This window comes from Schistocerca gregaria, chromosome X, assembly GCF_023897955.1.
Source record: "Schistocerca gregaria isolate iqSchGreg1 chromosome X, iqSchGreg1.2, whole genome shotgun sequence".
In the NCBI taxonomy this organism is placed as follows: Eukaryota; Metazoa; Arthropoda; class Insecta; order Orthoptera; family Acrididae; genus Schistocerca; species Schistocerca gregaria.
In genome coordinates, this window is record NC_064931.1 from 288,869,631 (window position 1) to 288,888,264 (window position 18,634).

General features: G+C 38.2%; 1 protein-coding gene across 1 annotated transcript in view; it reads left to right on the forward strand.

The window, feature by feature from the left end:
- The window catches only part of LOC126299074 (uncharacterized), a 168,756-nt gene extending 151,927 nt beyond the window's left edge, over positions 1-16,829 (forward strand). The window contains exon 4 of the mRNA XM_049990743.1: positions 16,113-16,829. Coding sequence (XP_049846700.1) covers positions 16,113-16,520 — 408 coding nt within the window. The 3' untranslated portion in view covers positions 16,521-16,829. The remainder of the gene's footprint in view (positions 1-16,112) is intronic.
- Positions 16,830-18,634: the final 1,805 nt, after the last annotated feature.

Consider the following 18,634-nt stretch of genomic DNA (forward strand, 5'->3'; position numbering starts at 1 on the left):
CAAGAGTAAATGTATGCTCCTAGATGTTCTTTGACAGACATTGACCTGCAGGCTGTTTTGAGGATCGCAACTAGCAGTCTCACAGTTGGTTTAAAAAAAGACTTGTGTCATTAAATTGACTGTAAAATTAAATTTTTTACAGCTACAGATGATGTCTAAACAGCACAATTAAGAAATTGATTAAAACGTCCAGTATTTTATTTTATGTATCTGTATTGATTTTATTGTAAAATTTATAAATTTTCTGAAATTCAGTGGTAATTAGTGAATACAGTAATTTTAGTAGGTGTGGCCCTCCACTAACCTCCACTTCCACAATCAGGCTCCTGAGCCAGAACAATTGCTTTCCCCTGCCTTAGATCTTCTTAAGTACTACGTAGATCATTTACTTCAATGACTTACAGTGTTAGCTGGTTTTGTAATATTCATACATATAATTCTAACTATCTAACAGCTGATAATATGAGATGTTTTAACTTTAGCATATAACTTAAAAAGTGTTAATATGCCATTCAAGAATTAATTAGGGAATTGTTATTTGAGGGTATATTAACCCATTAACTCCTCTGGACAAGTTAATGCACATGCCTTTGCCCCTGTCCCTGTGTGTTCTGAACGTGTTTATGCTTTCCACCAGTCCTTCTATCTGATATTCTGAGCGTGTCTACATGTAGACATGTTCAGAGAATCAGGTGGAAGGGCTGGTCGCATGCATAAACATGTTCAGAGCACACAGGGACAGGTGCAAAGGCACACGTGTTAACAAGTCCAGAGCAGTTAAAGCGTTATAGTTGTATTTATTTGATGAAAGGAATTTCTGGCTTTTGTTGTGTTGGAGTATTGAAGTAATTCAACGGTGGCAAATGAAAATTTGTGCCAGACTGGGGTTTGAACACAAATTTCCCACTTTACACAAGTGTTCACCTTAACCACTTCAGCTATCTGAGCATATCTCCCATCTGACACAAATATTTGTAAGCCATACACTACAGAGTAGTATCCTCTGTCCATTATTCCTCTTCACCTACAGTCCTACTGTGTTCCCATGAGAGGTCAGACATTATAGTGCATCAGCACTCAAAGTTTAATATGCCATCAGGCACATATATTGTATGGGTACGGTGTCTGTTCTTTCGGACATGCATTTCTGAAAGAACAGACAGCAGTTTGTCAATCTGCAGCCAGGTGTATATACTTGATGAAAGAAGTTTAGCTCCATTGGGACACAGGAATAATTCAATGGCAGTAGGTGAAAATTTGTGACAGACCAGGACTTGGACCTGAATATCCCACCTTATGCAGGATGTCAACTTGACTGCTTCAGCTGTCTGAGCACATCTCCCACCTGACTCAAATCTCGTTATGTCAAACACTGCAGAGTATTGTTGCCTGTCCATTATTCCTGTTCACTTGCGGGCCCTGAGGTCAGTCATTATTGTGCATCTGCACTGAAAGATCGATGTGCTGTCAGGCACATATATTATATAGGTATGAAATCTATTATTTTGGATGTGCATGTCTGAGAGAAGAGTCACAATACCCACATACTTATATAAAGTTGTATTTATGTCAGCATTTCTCCTCATATAAGGCTAGGTGCCGAAATGTCCATGTTATTATGTACTTACAGTAAAATTTTGGTCAAAAATAAAAGGTCATAGTGCAACTGCTATTGGTGTTATCTCTGTAGCAGTATTTAATACATTGGTCATCATCCTGTATAGTTAGACTCTTGTACCTGAGCAATAATACTGATGAATAGCCTCCACATACATGTACAAACATACTCTTAAAACTGCTATGAAGTCCACAACATCTACATCTATGGTCATAATAGTATCGCAAAGTGCATGGCAGAAGCTTAAATTCTACCAAATATTGGAGGCATTCTGTCTCTAATGACCTCCTTGTTGATAAGATGTTATACACTAATCTCCCTTTCTTTTTTCCTGATGACATAGTGTTGGCACCCAGGTTCTGTGGAGAAGGAGAGCTACAGTGGCAACACTATGTAGCCAGCCAATGGGCAATGTAGCTAGCTGTGTGTTGTGTGTGTGTGTGTGTGTGTGTGTGTGTGTGTGTGTGTGTGTGTGTGTGTGCGCGCGCACGCTCCAGCTTGCGAAAGGGAAGATTCATCCAAAAGCTAGCAAAGATTTCAGTCATGGTTATTGAGCCATTTGGTGACTCTACTGTTCTATGAGTTGTTGCCTTTACACTTTCAGTTATTTAACTCATACTGTGACCTTCCATTATCATATTATTTTGCATAATATTTAATGAAGCTGTGAAGAATGATTGCTTACATGTTTTTATCTGCTCCATTGTTAGTCAAAGTTATCTTCATGCATTCTATAGTTTACATACATGCGGGGATAAAGACTTTCCATTGTTTATGCTCTGGGAACTGGTCTCTGGATGTTTCAAATAGCTTTCTTATGAAAAAATTATGCTATTCTTTGGATACCAGCCAGGTACGATTTTCCAGTATTTTTCTAACACACTCTTACAAGTCAGGCTCCTCTGTCACCATTTACAGCATTCTTTCCTGTGTAGCAATGACAGCAACAACTGTTTGATAATAAATTAAAATTTGGTTGAAGTGAGAAAGATTCCTGCATGACCCAAAAATCTGGCTTCTCAAGAGGCAGGAATAAGAAGTACTTTGATTTTCCAGACCATGTTACCTATTGTATGTACTGTGTGCTGCAGCACTTATTGAATAAAATAGTTTCCTTGAGTGTACTAGTGTGTTGTATTTACCACCAGAAATATCTGCAATGGCTGAGGAGTTATACCTACATAAAATGTGTTTCATATTACTCTCATTGGCATGACCTAGTGTGTTTAATATACTTGACTAGCGTATCTGTTAGCAGTCCAATTTATCTACAGCTCAGCTTAAGTGACTGAGTTAATTCAAATATGTACATGTTGAAATCCCATGTATTTTTAAGGAGTGGCAGACTCATATATTGATTATTGCAAATTTTAAGTATCACTAAATGCACAGTTGTATATTTACCTAGACTGTGATTTGGAAGCCAATCTTGTATCATAGTGGCATTGTTTAGCTGAATATTTACTGATTCGGCGGATAAAGGCTGCCAAGTAACTCTGTAGACTCCCTCAAAATATTATTACTATTTTAATATAATGATCCACTGGGAGTAAGAAAAAAATAATTACTGATTCAGTGGTTAAAGTCTACCAAGTAACTCTGTAGACTCACTCAAAATATTATTACTTTTTTAATACAGTGATCCACTGGGAGTAAAATTAAAAAAAAAAGTGTGGAAGAGAGTGCACATATTGGTTATTAAAGAATCAAGTAGATCAAGAGAGATACTTATTTAATTCAAAGGCCTAGTCCGAGTGAAGAACTGTAACAGGACTATGAGTGTTACTGTATAGTTACTCACTGTGGCTTTAAAGAGGCAAAAATATTAACACATCATCAAAAATAGAAACTAAGAGAATAAATCAAAATGGTCTATGTGAACAGTCTCTGATAATGTCCCATTACCATTTAGCACTTTCCAAATATTCCTAATGTTATGAAGAAATGCCACTATAAGCTGTTGTAAGAAAATTAATGTTCATGGCATATACAATGATAAGCCACAGCATTATGACCACTGCCCACCGTGATGTTGGATGCCCTCGGTGGCACTGCAGGCACGACATGTGGTAACAAAAGTATGTAATCAGAGAAGACATAGATGGTGCATCACCCTAACAAAGATATAGGTTGCAAATGGGGAAATCCATTGAGATAAGTGACTTTGACAAAAGGCAGATTATTACTACATAGGGCCTGTGAACAAGTGTCTCAAAACTAGTGAAGTTGGTTGAATGTTCATGTGCTAGTGTCTTGAGCATCTACAGAAGGAGGCAAAAGACCAGCTAAACTACTGCTAGGCACTAAATGGTTGGACGTTCACAACTCTTCCCAAAACATGAGGTTTGCAGGCTTGTGTGCTCTGTAAAGTAGGATAGGTGATGTCCTGTGGCATCTATTCTAAAAGACCACAATACTGGTGCACACAAAAGTGTTTCATAGAATACAGTTCATCAAACATTGTTGAAAATGGAGCTCTGCAGTAGACCACCTGCACCTATTTACATATTGACCCAACAAAATCATCTATTATAATTTGAGTGGGCATGGGACCATTGCGATTTGACTGTCAATCAATGACTATGTGTCAGCTTTTCGGGTGATTCACATTTTACTTCTTGGGTGAATCACATTTTTGCTACACTAAGTTGACAGTTGCCTTTACAAATGCCATCATCGAAGTGAACAGTACCTTTAAACATGCAGCACACCATGGACATAAGCTGGTGGGAGCTCTGTTATGCCATGGGAGACATTCTCCTGCACATGTATGGTACCTGTAGTAGTAATCAAAGACATGCTGACAACTGCAAATCTGTTGCATCCCTTCATACTTCTTCCTCAAAAGGGATGTCATCTTTCAGCAGTTTCATAGACCATGTCATGGGGCCATATCCATGCTACAGTCATTTGAGGAGGACTACGGTGAACTCACGTTGATGTCTTGGTAACCAACTTTGACTGATGTAAATCGTGTGGCTCTCATTTGGGTCCCTATCAGGTGCCATCACTGTGTATGCATATCACTGGCTCATTGTTTATGGGAATTACATAACATCTGCATAAACATGAAATGCCATATAACTCCACAACCCTACCAACAAAACCTCCCAACAAGCTGTCAGATACCTGATCTGCAGAATCAGTGATGTATTTCACTCTAAATGAGAAGAAAGATGCTATTAAGCTGTTGGTCATAATATTTTAGTTCATCAGTGTATAAATCACATAGTGGATTACATTGCAAGTTCCATTAGCCTGTTTGGTGATGATGCTGTTGCATGTGACGAAGTCATAATACTAGAAATTTGTAGCAAAATGCATGAAGATAAGCATGGGACTGACACTTTGTCTAGCCACAGGTTGTTGACACTAAACATACACAAATGTAACAAAATGTGCCTAACTCTGCAGAAATACACAATAATATTAATTTTGACTACACAAATGGTGATCAACCTCTGGAAATGATCAAAATCATTAAATATGTGCAAGTATGCATTCAGAGTGATATTTGTGGTATTAAGTGGGCTGTACACATAATATGAAAATGTGTGAAAGGCTTCTAGATTTACAACTCCAATCTGCAAAGCAACTGATGGCATGTTGTAAATGCTGTTTCTTGTACCCTGTCACTTCCCCTTTCCCTGTTCTGCCCACAGAGAATGCATATTGGTAACCTCACACATGATCTTGAATCTCTGTTACTTTACTATCATAGTCTCTTCACATGATACATGTAGGAGCAAGCTATATGTTAGCTGAATTTTCTAGGTGCTTATGCCCACAAAAATTTAAAAATAAGGTACTCCTGGATGCATAACACTTCCTTTGTAGTGTTTACCACTGGAGTTGCATGTTCACCTCTGTGATGCTGTGGCAATTACTAAATGACCCAGTGACGATGCTTGTTCCTCTTCTCTGGATCTTCTTTATTCCTCTACAAATTCTATGTGGTAATGACATAAACCTCAGGAGCTATACTGGTCATATGAAAGTGCTGTAAACATAAGGACAGGTGTACTCATCATCAAGGTATTGACTAACCATGTCTAACTACAGGGGTGGATTGCCATTTGTGCACTACACATATTGTAACCCTTTCACTTCTATGCTTGCCATTCTGGGAACATGTACAGAATTCCCTTTCTTTTCTGTGTCATTATGAGCTATTGGTCAGAGACTACCTGCAGCCAGCCTGGGAAATTACTGACCCATTGATAGCTTGCCATTTACACTACAATACAAATGACTGGAGTGGTGCCTTGACTGGGAAGTATGGACTGCTGTTTTTATGAATGGCTTTGCATTGTGTTTAGTGATGAATTATGGTTCTGCTCTACTGCAGATGACTATATCAGTAAGAGTGATGACTCCCTGGGGAGAAGTTCCATCCTCCAAAGTGTTGGAGAGGCACATCATTGTTACTGATCACCTTGTGGTGTGGAGTACCTTAAAGTATTAGGTTAGGTCACTGATGTTAGCAATTCAGGGAATTCTGATAGCAAATGGTACATCATGGACATCCTGCATCTCATATGTTACCTCACATGTGACAGCAATATGCTGCCATTTTTCAACAGGGCCATGCTCAGCCACACATGACACATGTTGCTTTGAACTATCTGCATGGCGATGAGATACTCCTGTGATGAGCAAGATCCTCAGACGGACATCATCTCCATCCCATTGCCAGTATCCAGGATATCAAGGACCAGTTGCAACAGTTGTGGGCCAGCTTGCATCGACAGAGCATACAATGGCATTTTGATACCAATCAACAGAGAAACAGTGTAAGCATCCAGGGCACAAGGGTCAAGCATCATACTCATAAGTAGGCTCACACTGCCAAGTTCTTTCTAAATTGGACTGGATTTAGTAATCACTGAAACAATAACTCATTCTCACTCAGTCTACAGAGTTTCAATTTTTTGTCTTCTGCCAACTCTGGATGCTTCACTATTTTTCTCATATGGTTCAATGAATAACACAAATTCCCACACACTTATAGTGACTTCATGTGCATAGATTAAGGTATTTATGTGGAGTTTCCTTGTCAGTGCTTGTATTCTTTTAGATGAGTTTAAATGAAATGAAGAAGGTATTATAGTCATAACATCCAAAATATCTAATAATCTTACATCCAGAAACAAAGTCTGACAGTAGTTGCACTATAAACTTTTATTTTTTTATGAATTTTACTCTAAGGAAAAAGTAAACATGGATGTTTATGGCTCTAACTTAACAAGACCAGTACTGTCTGAAATAACATCAACTATAATGCTCCTGACATGTGATTCCAACCCAATCATTAATGTGAAAAATTATTTACACACTTCATAATTTTCTTATCAAGTTTCAGATAATCTTTATTTGCGACATTTACACAATTAGAACTGTGGATTTAAATGTACCTAAATCCACTAGCATGATAGAGCATACTGAGAACAGTTTTATGTATTAATTTTTTAAATTCATAGCAGTTACCTTTATCTGTGGTATGGATACACATATGTGAAGTATCCCCACTAGCCCTTGAGTGGGCACTTCATTTTCCACAAAACGATTATGTGTGAAGCTGATGTAAAGAAGAGCGGGGTTTATGTTACTAAGGTAATCATGTATGAGCAAAATCACAAATAATCTCAGTTCAATTAAACAATGATAAAATAAACTTCCATTATGAGCTAAAGCACTGTTTAATTAAATAATAGTAACATAAACTTTCATTATATCACTCTGATGACACAAAGAAGTGTTACCCCAAAGTAATGATCCACTCAAAGCATTAAACAGTGCAATTGCATTAGATCCTAGCCAACCACCTACTTGATTACCAATTATCATGTAGACAATTGGCTCATTGTGGGATTGTGCTGCCAGCTCGTAATCGGGTTCATTTGCTTGCATGGCTCATACATTTTTCTCACTTAGCTCACTGTTTATTTTATATTACTTATTCCCACTTGGACATATGAGAACATAATTTATCACTGTGTTAATTGAAGCAATAGTGAAGGAATAGGTATGAGCTTGCAGTTGTAAAACAACTGTGGGATGGTAGAAGACAATCTTATTTGTGGTTGGCGCACTTTATGCATACACACAGGGGCTCAAGGATTAAGCTGACCCCATACTAAACTCTAGATACCACTCAACTTGGTTTATAGTCTAGAGGAAGCAAATGGATAATGACTCTTATATGATCATACTCAGTAAAGTAATATTCAAATAAACCTTAAGAATACTTACACAAATGGAGATATCCTTTTATATAAGTGATGTTGGCAAAGGAGAGATTTTTATGACTTGTCATCTGGAACTGATCCTCCCAGAGATGACAGAGTTGACTGGCCAATTGTCTGCTGCTGTTATGAGCACCTATGGAATGAGGGTGAAGAGTGGCGAAACTGTAAGTAGGTGACAAGGTGCTGGACAAACACAACTCAACATGGAAAGTGGAGGCTGGAGGCCTTCCAGCTCTGCGAAGCTGGAAATGCACCCACCTATTGCTGGTCTGACAACAGAGTGCAATGCTTGTGCAGGCACAAGTATTTTGGACCACGTCTTTGCACTCATATTGTTGACCTTGAGGCTCCACCGCAGATGACCATTACATGTTCCCATGTTAAGACGATGACATTGTCAGTTGCAGTTGCAATGGGAAGGAATCAGTAACATTTAATGTTGGATCAATGAAAGCATGTCACCTTGTGGAAAAAGTCATATTTCATGTTACACCAGGTCAATGGCTATGTCCAGATTCAACCTCATCCAGCAAAACAGATGCTGAAAACAAGCATCACACCATGGCTCCAGGCTGGTGATGGCAATATAATGCTATAATGGACTTTTACTTGGCCTTCTGTAGGACCTGTGTAAGTTATCAAAGCCAAAATGGCAGCTGTGAACTACAAGAATATTATTGTAGACCACCTGCATCCCTTGTCCATCTCCATAGCTAAATGATCATTACATCTGACAGCTTTGTGAAGCATCTGTGTTTCATTCCCAGTACCACCAGGGGACTTTCTTTTGTGGGAGAATAGGGTGCACCCAGGCTCATAATTACAGCTGAGGAGCTCCTTGAATGACAAGTAGCAGCTGCACCGTCCGGGAAGCCAACACTGACTAGGAGGGTGTTGTGCTGTATTCATGCTTTTGAATGACAGCATTGGCAGAGAATTACACAGTGGCCAATCAGTACTGGAAGGACCAACAGGGTCATTAGAGAAAGCCTCAGCTGTAGATTTTGCCCATCATATCTCCATACTTAATGCCTTCCCTATTGGTTATGGCATCTTCTAACAGGATAAATCTCTATTTCACAAGGCCAGAATCATGCTACATTTATTGTAGGAGCATGACAGTCACCCTACATTGATGTCAACTTGCAGGTCTATATTCTAGGGGAACTGTGTGACTTGTACATAAATATCTGAAAACCTACTAAGAGATTATTAAATCCATGTCATGCAGAATTTCTGTTGTATTGCATTCCAAAGACCAACATAATCTTACACAGGTTGTCACAATATTTTGGCTCATCGTTGTATTACATCATGTTGCTAATGTTCATGTAACTTAAGGATAAGCAGATGGGCAATCACTTTAAAAACTATAAGTTACTTCAACAGTTAATACACTGGGAGAGCTCAAGTTTAATATTGCTAATAGTTTCCCTTGTGTAATAACAAATGAAACTGTTGCACTTCTTCATTTTTTACATGTGGACAGCAAACTGGAAGCATTACTTCCTCACAGAAGAAGAGGCTGTATTGTGTGATAATATGATTTTTAACTCTTTGTTACCTGTTGGTACTTCTCAGTACCATCTCTTTCAATCCTTGTTTATTCTTATTGCACACGTACTTCACACATCCTGGGCTGATGGTATGTTTAAGGATATGTTAACGATAGGTCAGAAACACTTCACTGTCATTTGCCACTCAATGAGAATGTTTGTATAATCTTTGGTGACACTTGAAGGTTTGTTTTAGCGAGAATGTTCAAATGGCTCTGAGCGCTATGGGACTTAACTTCTGAGGTCATCAGTCTGCTAGAACTTAGAACTACTTAAACCTAACTAACCTAAAGACATCACACACATCCATGCCCGAGGCAGGATTGAAACCTGCAACCATAGCGGTTGTGCGGTTCCAGACTGAAGCACCTTTTTTTTTGTTTACTATCATACAATTGTTAGAAATTTTTGTGTTTACTAGCATAGATATTTTATGAAGGTTAGGTCCTATTTTACTATCATGTGGCTCTTTTGTTAAAATTTGTAATTTGTCAAATCTGTTGCTTCATAGAGATGTACCATTATGTTAGCTTTGCCAATACTAATAAATGACAGAATTGTTGTAGCTCTCCTAAAAGATTTTCCACATGACAGTTATGTTATGGAAGTTAGGGATGATAAAGAAAATGATACTGATGCAAATGATCCTACTTGCCCTGCAGGTTTAGATTCTGACAATATATTTTTTTAACTTTCGATTTTAATGCAATTTTTGAAAGAGGTTTAATAGAATGTGCACAACTAGCGCCTGAAATTGTAGAGAAATGTGAAAAACAAGGGACAAATGACTTCTTACATGAAAACCCTCTTAAAAGACTAAAATTACAACTAAAATTGACAGAAGGTGGAAGAAAAGTAGATAACTAAACTATTCAAAGGAAGAACACTGTAAAACTACAGCAATGAATCCTGTACAATGCAGTTACAACCTGGATGTACTGCAGACCTGAAAGGCTACACTCTTGTCTTTAATTTTTATGAAGAAAGAAATGAAGCTCTGGAAAGAGAATCTGAAAATTGTGTGTTAGGGTAGTTTTAGACTTTTCATTTAAGTTTTGAGGAAAAAAAAGAAAGACAGGAATGGATAACTTTTTTATTTACTTTTCCCAGCCTGGAGTCAAAAATTGAGATAGTTTTGGTTTGTGGCATAATGAGGATAGATACGAAAAGTTTCTCATCAGGCCTTTCACTTTTCAAGGAAAAGTGGTGGCTTTCATTATAGGATGTCATCCTCTGTAATTTGGGTTCTTTTTTTAAAGGCAGCAAAATTGTGGGTCTGGCTTCCAATTACCATAGAACAGGAGTAATATTTGTCTCCATAAAATAGGAGGACAGCATTAAAATCAACATTCAGTATTCTTCTGTGGTAAAGGGCTACAGTTGTAGTACGGGATTTGTGAACAATGCTGGCAGACATAGATCCACCCATAGGCTGGTAAGAAGATCAAAAAAGTATTTGTGACTGCTTATGTACTATACTGAGGTAAAGCCTTCAAAAAAGGAAGAAATTGTCCCAAATGATGTAAAATTAGGAAAGAAAGGTGTTAAGTGTTTTCATTTTTGCAGTAAATTTAGGAAGATTTGATGTATGTATAACAGAAAAGTTCAGTTTGGGCCAAACACAAATGATAAAATGATCATTTTCTGGAGTACTTCTCCGATGCAATGAAAATGTACTGTGTACTCTGTTTAGTAACTGTGTAAATATCTTTCTGATTTTCAGTGGTTTGTAGCCTTAGTGTATTCTAACATATTTGGATTCATTACTCAGAAAAAAGTGCTATACTGAGAACTGTTGGTCAGCAAGCAAGTCAGATGGTACTAAAAACTATCACCTTCATCAAATGGAAAGAAATATAAATAGCAATGCTGACAAACAATCACTTTTGTTTTGCTACAATTTGCTATATCAATACGATATCAAAAGTGCGCCTGAATGCGATTTTCCCTACTGCTCTGGTGGACTAAGTGATGAAACTACTACATGTGTGTGCTGTCTCATTAACAAGGGTATCTGTGGTAAGAGTTCTGTCTCGGAAATATTTCCTACCTAGGGAACAAGTCATCCTCCCAGTTCCCTTGTCACTAGGTCTGCTCATCTTCCTACACCTCAAATGGCTATTACCAGTTGGAATTTATTTCAGTATTGCACACCATGGTATGGTGTTAAATATCCAGGAATTAGTCGATATGGAATAATGCAAATTGGTTAGTTGCCTAACAATTATTGAGGTAATGATGACTTAAATGTGATAGGTGGAAATTATAACGACTTGGGAAACATGTGGTCTCAATCCTTTAGTAGCCATAAGGCTCGCCTGTACTTTCAGGCTTTGTTTTCTGTTATAAGTCTGGAGCTACCAGATGTGCTGATTTTGAGATATACCACAGGAAAGATACGAACTGATTGCCAGAATCTTGTATCCCTAAGGAAAAGTGGAATGAACACTTCACGAGTAACTCAACAGATTCTACAGATGTGTGAAGCATGTGACACTCACGCTCTGTTATATAGCACTTGCAACTTTTGTATCTTGTCTGAAGCAGCGTATGTCCATTTGGGACACACATGCTCCAAAATGGACCGATATCACTTGAAACAATAATTGACACTTATTACACAATGTAAATGTAGAACACTATTGTTAGGTGCTTTCAACGAAGCCTTCACTGCAATGAACGTAATTTTGACCAACATTAAAGAGTTGTAATTACTTGTTTTTTTCTTGAACTTTCAACTGGATTCCAAATGTGTTTACTGTATGATTAACTAATATTACGCAAAATAAACATTAAAATTTATTTTCTTGCGCTCAAAAAGATTTTAATGGGAGGAAAACCATCTTTTGAGGGAGTAGAGTTTATAGCAGGATTAACATATGATAACATAAATGGCGGGAAAAAATCTGAATAGGGTAACCACATAGAAGTCCAGGGTGTGGAATGTATTTCAGTATGAGGAGCCATTCGACAAATGTTGATCTTAGTGTACTACATACAGATGATTGAGGAGTCAGAAGCAAAGTGGTGCTGGTGACCTTCCCCAGGAAAATGGAATAAGTGCATTTACAGCATGGTAAAGCATGTAAAATTGTTATGGCAAAGGGATACAAGTAAAGTTCGACTCTAAATTGCTCCCAGGTGAACAACAAGAAAACAATTTACAAGATATCAGAAAACAGTTGGCACCAAACAGATACATATGCACTTCTATATGAGTTTCTCTCAAATGATCTAACGAAACCCAGTAGAAAAGACAAAATTCGTACGAATGTCATCTTGTCACGTCTGTACAACTAACCTCTAAACATTAAGCTTCCTAAATCAATGATAATCTGAGCTTGCTTCCATTTATCCAGCCTATTCATCATGGCTTCCTCCGCTCCACATCAATAAAAACAATCTAGAACAACAGTTAGGACTGACCCGCTTGAAGGACTCTAACGAGATGATAAGAAAGGCTTTCTGGATTCGGATTATAAATAGACTCTTTCTTATTTTGTAGCAGTACTTTAAATGTTGTAGCAACAAGTAGCATTTTATTAAAGTAGGGTTGTGTTGACGTTTTATGTTGTATATTATCTACCTAACCGCTTTATGATATATGAGAAGGGGGTAGTGACCCCATTGGTGAGAAATATTTTCAATAATGGGATTATGCATTAAACAGTATTCTTATTTTGTTTCAATATCGTAAGCACAAAGGGCTTGGTGTAAATGTAGTATTACATAAATGTTCTTTTATAGCTCTAAATATCAAATTTATGTTTACTATATTGATAACAACCAATAATAACAACATAATCGCATTTTTCTTATTTCACAATATTCTGAAAGCAAAGGGATACAAGTGCACACAGACTTCAATGAATTGTGATATAAAATTGGTCATTTATTTTAATCTGTTATCCCAACATGCAAACGAAATATGCTTCAGTATTTTTATGACTAATATGCACGAAATAAATATGAAATTTCATTTTGCAATCTCAAGACAATTCTGAAACTTTAACTTCAGTTTTGTCAAAACTACAAGAATGATACTTATATGCCTTTGCTTCTGAACGCTTAAATTCTCGTTGTCAGTTTGTAGCGAAGACGGTGCCTGCATACTTCATAGGCTGCTGAGAGATCCATAAATGCACCTAAAGTTTTTAGAATCTTTTGAAATTCTAGTTCTGTATAGGTCTGGTCTGTACGTTTTCTTTTTTTTTGTGGACAGGAGCTTATTCAATAGGAATTTTCGCAAGTCTTATAGACGAGATTCTTTTGTAGGTTACTCTTTCAGGAAGCTTGTATACTGAGCTTTTCGGTTCGTTACTTGGTCTTCCTGGCTCAAGGCTAGCGATGACGTTGGACTTTTTCATTCCATCGAGATTAGCCTCTCATCATGATATCGGTAAAAAAGACTCTGCTAGCCATTTTTGGTGTAGTTATCACAGTTTAGCAAGAATTCAGCATGAAATCCACCACGCTCTGGTGTCTTTACCAGGCTAACATCTTTGAGTGCCGCTGTTATTTGATCGATACGAAGTGACTGGGATATACGATCTGGTCGGGGATAGATGTCTATAAGGCCGTGAATTCATATTTGATACTGGTGGAGTGTGTTCTTTCCAGTGTTGTTTCTGGAGTAGTCACAACGTAATTCGTAAGTCTAAGTGCAAGGCGTTTTCATCTCTCGCACCCGAAGGACTCCTACCTAATTACTTTAAAAGTGTCCAGGTTTTTCTATTAGATATTTTGAAATCCAGGTTCACAGCTGTTTCTGACCATTCTTGCAGCTTTCTTATGAAGCAAAAACCAGGGTTGTACTCTAGGTTCCATGCTGAAGATTTGAAAGATCCCTCCCCTTTCACATCAGATAGCGACAAAGGTGAAGTTGCTACCATTGGTCCTATATTGCCATTTTGTGTGGTGACTTGGAAATTCCCCACATAGACAGCTAGATGGGCAGCAAATGCAGGTCATACATATCACTGATAACCATTTTTCCCAATCTGATTACGACTTCAGGTGTGTGGTTGGTGATGGATGTATTACGGAGGCAGAGGAGCGAACATATGTAGTGACTCCGTAAGTATGATGATACACGTATAAGGCCCGCAACAAGTCATATACTGGTATTTTCATTCTTTTCGTAAGGTGATCTTCACTGTCAATATGGGTTTTACGAATGGCTAAAACATCAATGTCAGTATCTCCCAATTTTTTTTTCTTTTACATAAATTATTTGTCTGTCAGATTGGGCAGTAATCTTAGACAGTTTGGTGATGACGTTGTGTACACGAAAGTGTTGATTTTCAGTAAATGTGTGGGTATTCAGAATGATTTGGACAGAAAATGGTTGTAAGTTCCTATGGGACGAAACTGCTGAGGTCATCGGTCCCTAGGCTTACACACTACTTACTCAAACTTAAACTAACTTACGCTAACGACTACACACACACCCGTGCTCGAGGGAGGACTTGAATCTCCGATGGGGGGGGGGGGGGGGGGGGAAGCTGCGCGAACCGTGGCAAGGCGCCTGAGACCCCGTGGCTACCCTGTGTTGTGTGGCGATTTGGACAGACTGCCTATATAATTTTTTCACAGCTTTCTTAAAAGAAGGTCTACTAGTTCTGGATCATCTCCTGTCATACCAGTACTCGACATCGGGCTACAAGTATTTAGTGTCGCGGTTGCCAACATTGGCGATCTAACAGTACAGTACCTGAGCGAACCGTAGCCATTACGAAGTAATTGGGTTGTGCCACACCAAACTGGTAACCACATGTGTAGTGACTAAAAGCGTGAAAGAAGCATAGCTTGTTGCCCTCACAGAACCAACCTAACTGTGGTTGTTCATGTGTTGGGCTTTGGTAAGCCTTATCCTCCAAAAACTTGGTCAGGAGGTTGTGAGATAACGACTTTGTCTTGGATGCAATGAATCACAGCTTGCTTTAAACATGGGTATATGTAAGTTAAGGCGGTTAGGTGGGGAAAACATCCCAGTAATATTCGAATGGTATGTGGTTTTATTCGGTCACTTCATTTAAACATTGTCCCGTAAAGTGGTGAAACGATACATTCCGGGGAAGTGTAGCACAACTATACAGATAACTGTGTACAGGTCGCTTGTGCTTCCCATTTTTGAGTACTGCCAAAGTGAGTGCTACACCTATTAAGTCGTCTTAAAAGAATACAACGAAATCATTCAGAGGCGTTACAGGTTGGTTCAATCATTACGACTATGTTGTGGAAATGCTCCTTTTCCTGACTTCGAAGTCCATGAAGGGAAGAAGACGCTGTTTTAGGGAAACACTACAGAGGAAACTTAGGGAAACATTTGCCACAAACTGCAGCAAGATTATATTACCTCTAGCGTCAGTATCGTGTAAGGACCAGAAGCAGAAAACAAAGGAGAAGTTTTATGGTGGCAAACAAGCAACTGTTTATCGAACACTGCACTTCTATAAGGAATAGGACAGGATATGACTAGCGATGGTACAAAATAATCTCTACTCAGAAATGGAACGTAGCTTACGAAGTATGTTTTTAGATGCAGACAAAAAAAGACACAACTGACGAACATTAAAAGGGAAAATGAAGAATCTGGTTTTTATGTACTCACATTTATGCTGTGGACATGTGCAAGCATTAACCAAGATTTGTGAATATCAAACTAATACTACATTATTTCTGTTGCAGGAACGGACTTATGCTACTACAGCATATTACAACAGCGACTCATCGGTGTTAGATGGTGCAGACTCTACTTGGCACACTGAGATCAGTCACAGCCAGAAAAAAGTGACAGCCACTACTCGACCGGTCACTCTCACGGCCATGTCTGACGTAATCACAGGGTTGTCAGAGCAGTCAAATTCGACTCTGGGAACGCATGTAGAAGCTGTGTCCTTTGTCAACATTAGTGAGGCAGTAACTTCCGAGGAACCACAAGTCTCGATCCCTGCAGAGAACGCCAAAAAAACAGTGAAACCTGCTGTTGTAATTGTCATTTTGATTTGTGTTATTATACTTACAGCAGGAAGCATTCAATGTTTTAGAAGGTATAACAGGCGAGGTGTAGCCGTTATTACAAGGATGACTGAGTAACTACGAATATCTAGGTTTACATTTTATGAGCCTTTGTTATTCCCTTACTTGCTCTTTCCATCCTACCCACGTAGCCCTCTCTGCATCTCTAGGCAACTTGATACCAAACGCTTCTGTATACATCATCTACTTTACGTTTCTACTCCTAAGATAATTACTGGGTAATATCTTCTGGCAAATGAACTATAGTAAACTGGCCTATTAAAGTAATTTGGAAGCTGTTATCTCATGTTTATAAATGATTTAGTACATTTCAAACGTTAGTAATTATAATGTAATGGTAACATTAATTAAAAAAAATATTTGTATAAACGGTGTTGCTATGTTTATATTGCATACTTACATTCCCTATTTACATATATTCGTATGTAGTATGCAAATGTAAATACTCTTGACATGATTCTGCCAACTTCACTATCACAGGAATTATTACAGGAATGTAGTAGTTCAAGAATAAAATGTAAAAGAAACTGAAACTAGCAGAAAAGTAAATACAACTTTTCAGATTAAAATGGTTTGCCACATGTGACTTAAACTGGAAAATTCCTCTTCGAGGACTATGCTGTTACTTATTGAATAATCCATGCAAGACGCATGACCTGCCCTCACAGTTTCAGTTGTAGCAATACTTCTTCTCAAGCCAAACTTCCAGTTTCGATCCAATTACATACACGCTTGGAATCTGTCAGGGTTTTTCGAAACAGTGCACACTACGCTGCTTGATGAGAAATACATTCCAGATTCAAGCTCTAGGCTGTGGCTCAGCGTTTGTCAGCAACATTGTCTGTTTCAGCAGTGTCACTCCAGCATTGTATGGATAAGGGAAGGAATTATGATTTCCACAAGCAAAATAATGGAAAGATAATGTTCAAACCTCTAAGTTAAAATCGTCTTTGGCTTCGAATAGAGTGAACAATGGTGGTTCTCAGTTTTCAGCCATTTTCGTAATGATATAAAAATCCAAGCCAAACGAGAAATACTAACTTACAGACAAATTAGTGATTCTGATCACTCCCTTAATTACGCAGGAGAGGAAGTGTAGACATTTGTATATGTGTTACAGTGCCTGGTAACTTTCTGTTAGAGGATTTCACATATTAACTTTGTTTCTTCACCATGGTTAAGACGGCGATGAGTGCGTTTTTTCGCATTCATATTCAATTGATTTATTTGTGTGCAACCATTTGTGGTGTTCTGCAAGTCTGCAGGCTTCCACAGCCATTGTCATTGAACTTAAAGTATCTGGGAAACTACATTCCAGGTAAGATATTACTTCTTCCCACATAGACCTAGCGAAATGACCACAATATGAAAATCTGAGGAATAAGAGGTAATATGCAGGTTTTTACAGTCACTCTTTTGAAACATCATTCGCTAATGGGATGGGAAGAGGGGTTAAATGAATGCTGTAATTATAAAGTGGGATGAAGTTTACCTATGCATACTATACACATGGTAGGATGTATACACTACAAACCAACCAAAATTCAATGTATCAAGGTTAAACTATCATTTCTCCTTCACAATAACAATACTATGACGCATAAACGCCGGCCCATGGTGGCCGAGCGGTTCTAGCCGCTACAGTCTGGAACCGCGCGACCGCTACGGTCGCAGGTTCGAATCCTGCCTCGAGCATGGATGTGTGTGATGTCCTTAGGTTAGTTAAGTTTAAGTAGTTCTAAGTTCTAGTGGACTGATGACCTCAGATGTTAAGTCCCATAGTGCTCAGAGCCATTTGAACCATTTAGAACAAATACACGAAACGAAACGTAGATATATCGCCACCTAGCACAGAGTCCGTAAATTCGTGTTGCTTCTCTGATGGCACCAGCACGTATCTGTTATATGGAAATGGACTGCATTCTCTGCATTGACTGCATGTGTTAACAATCTTGATATTATTATTAAAATATGATGACGTAACATTGTGATGATTGCAGACACAAAATCAATGCGATTAAATTGATTTATTGAGTACTACACCTTTAGATGGTCGCTGAAAAAAAGACTTAAACATGAGTATGCAGCATTCGTCAGTTACGCTATTGGGTAAATTTAGAGAAGCTGAACTCAGCAAGGACTGTAAGATATTAAGACACCACATTTGTATA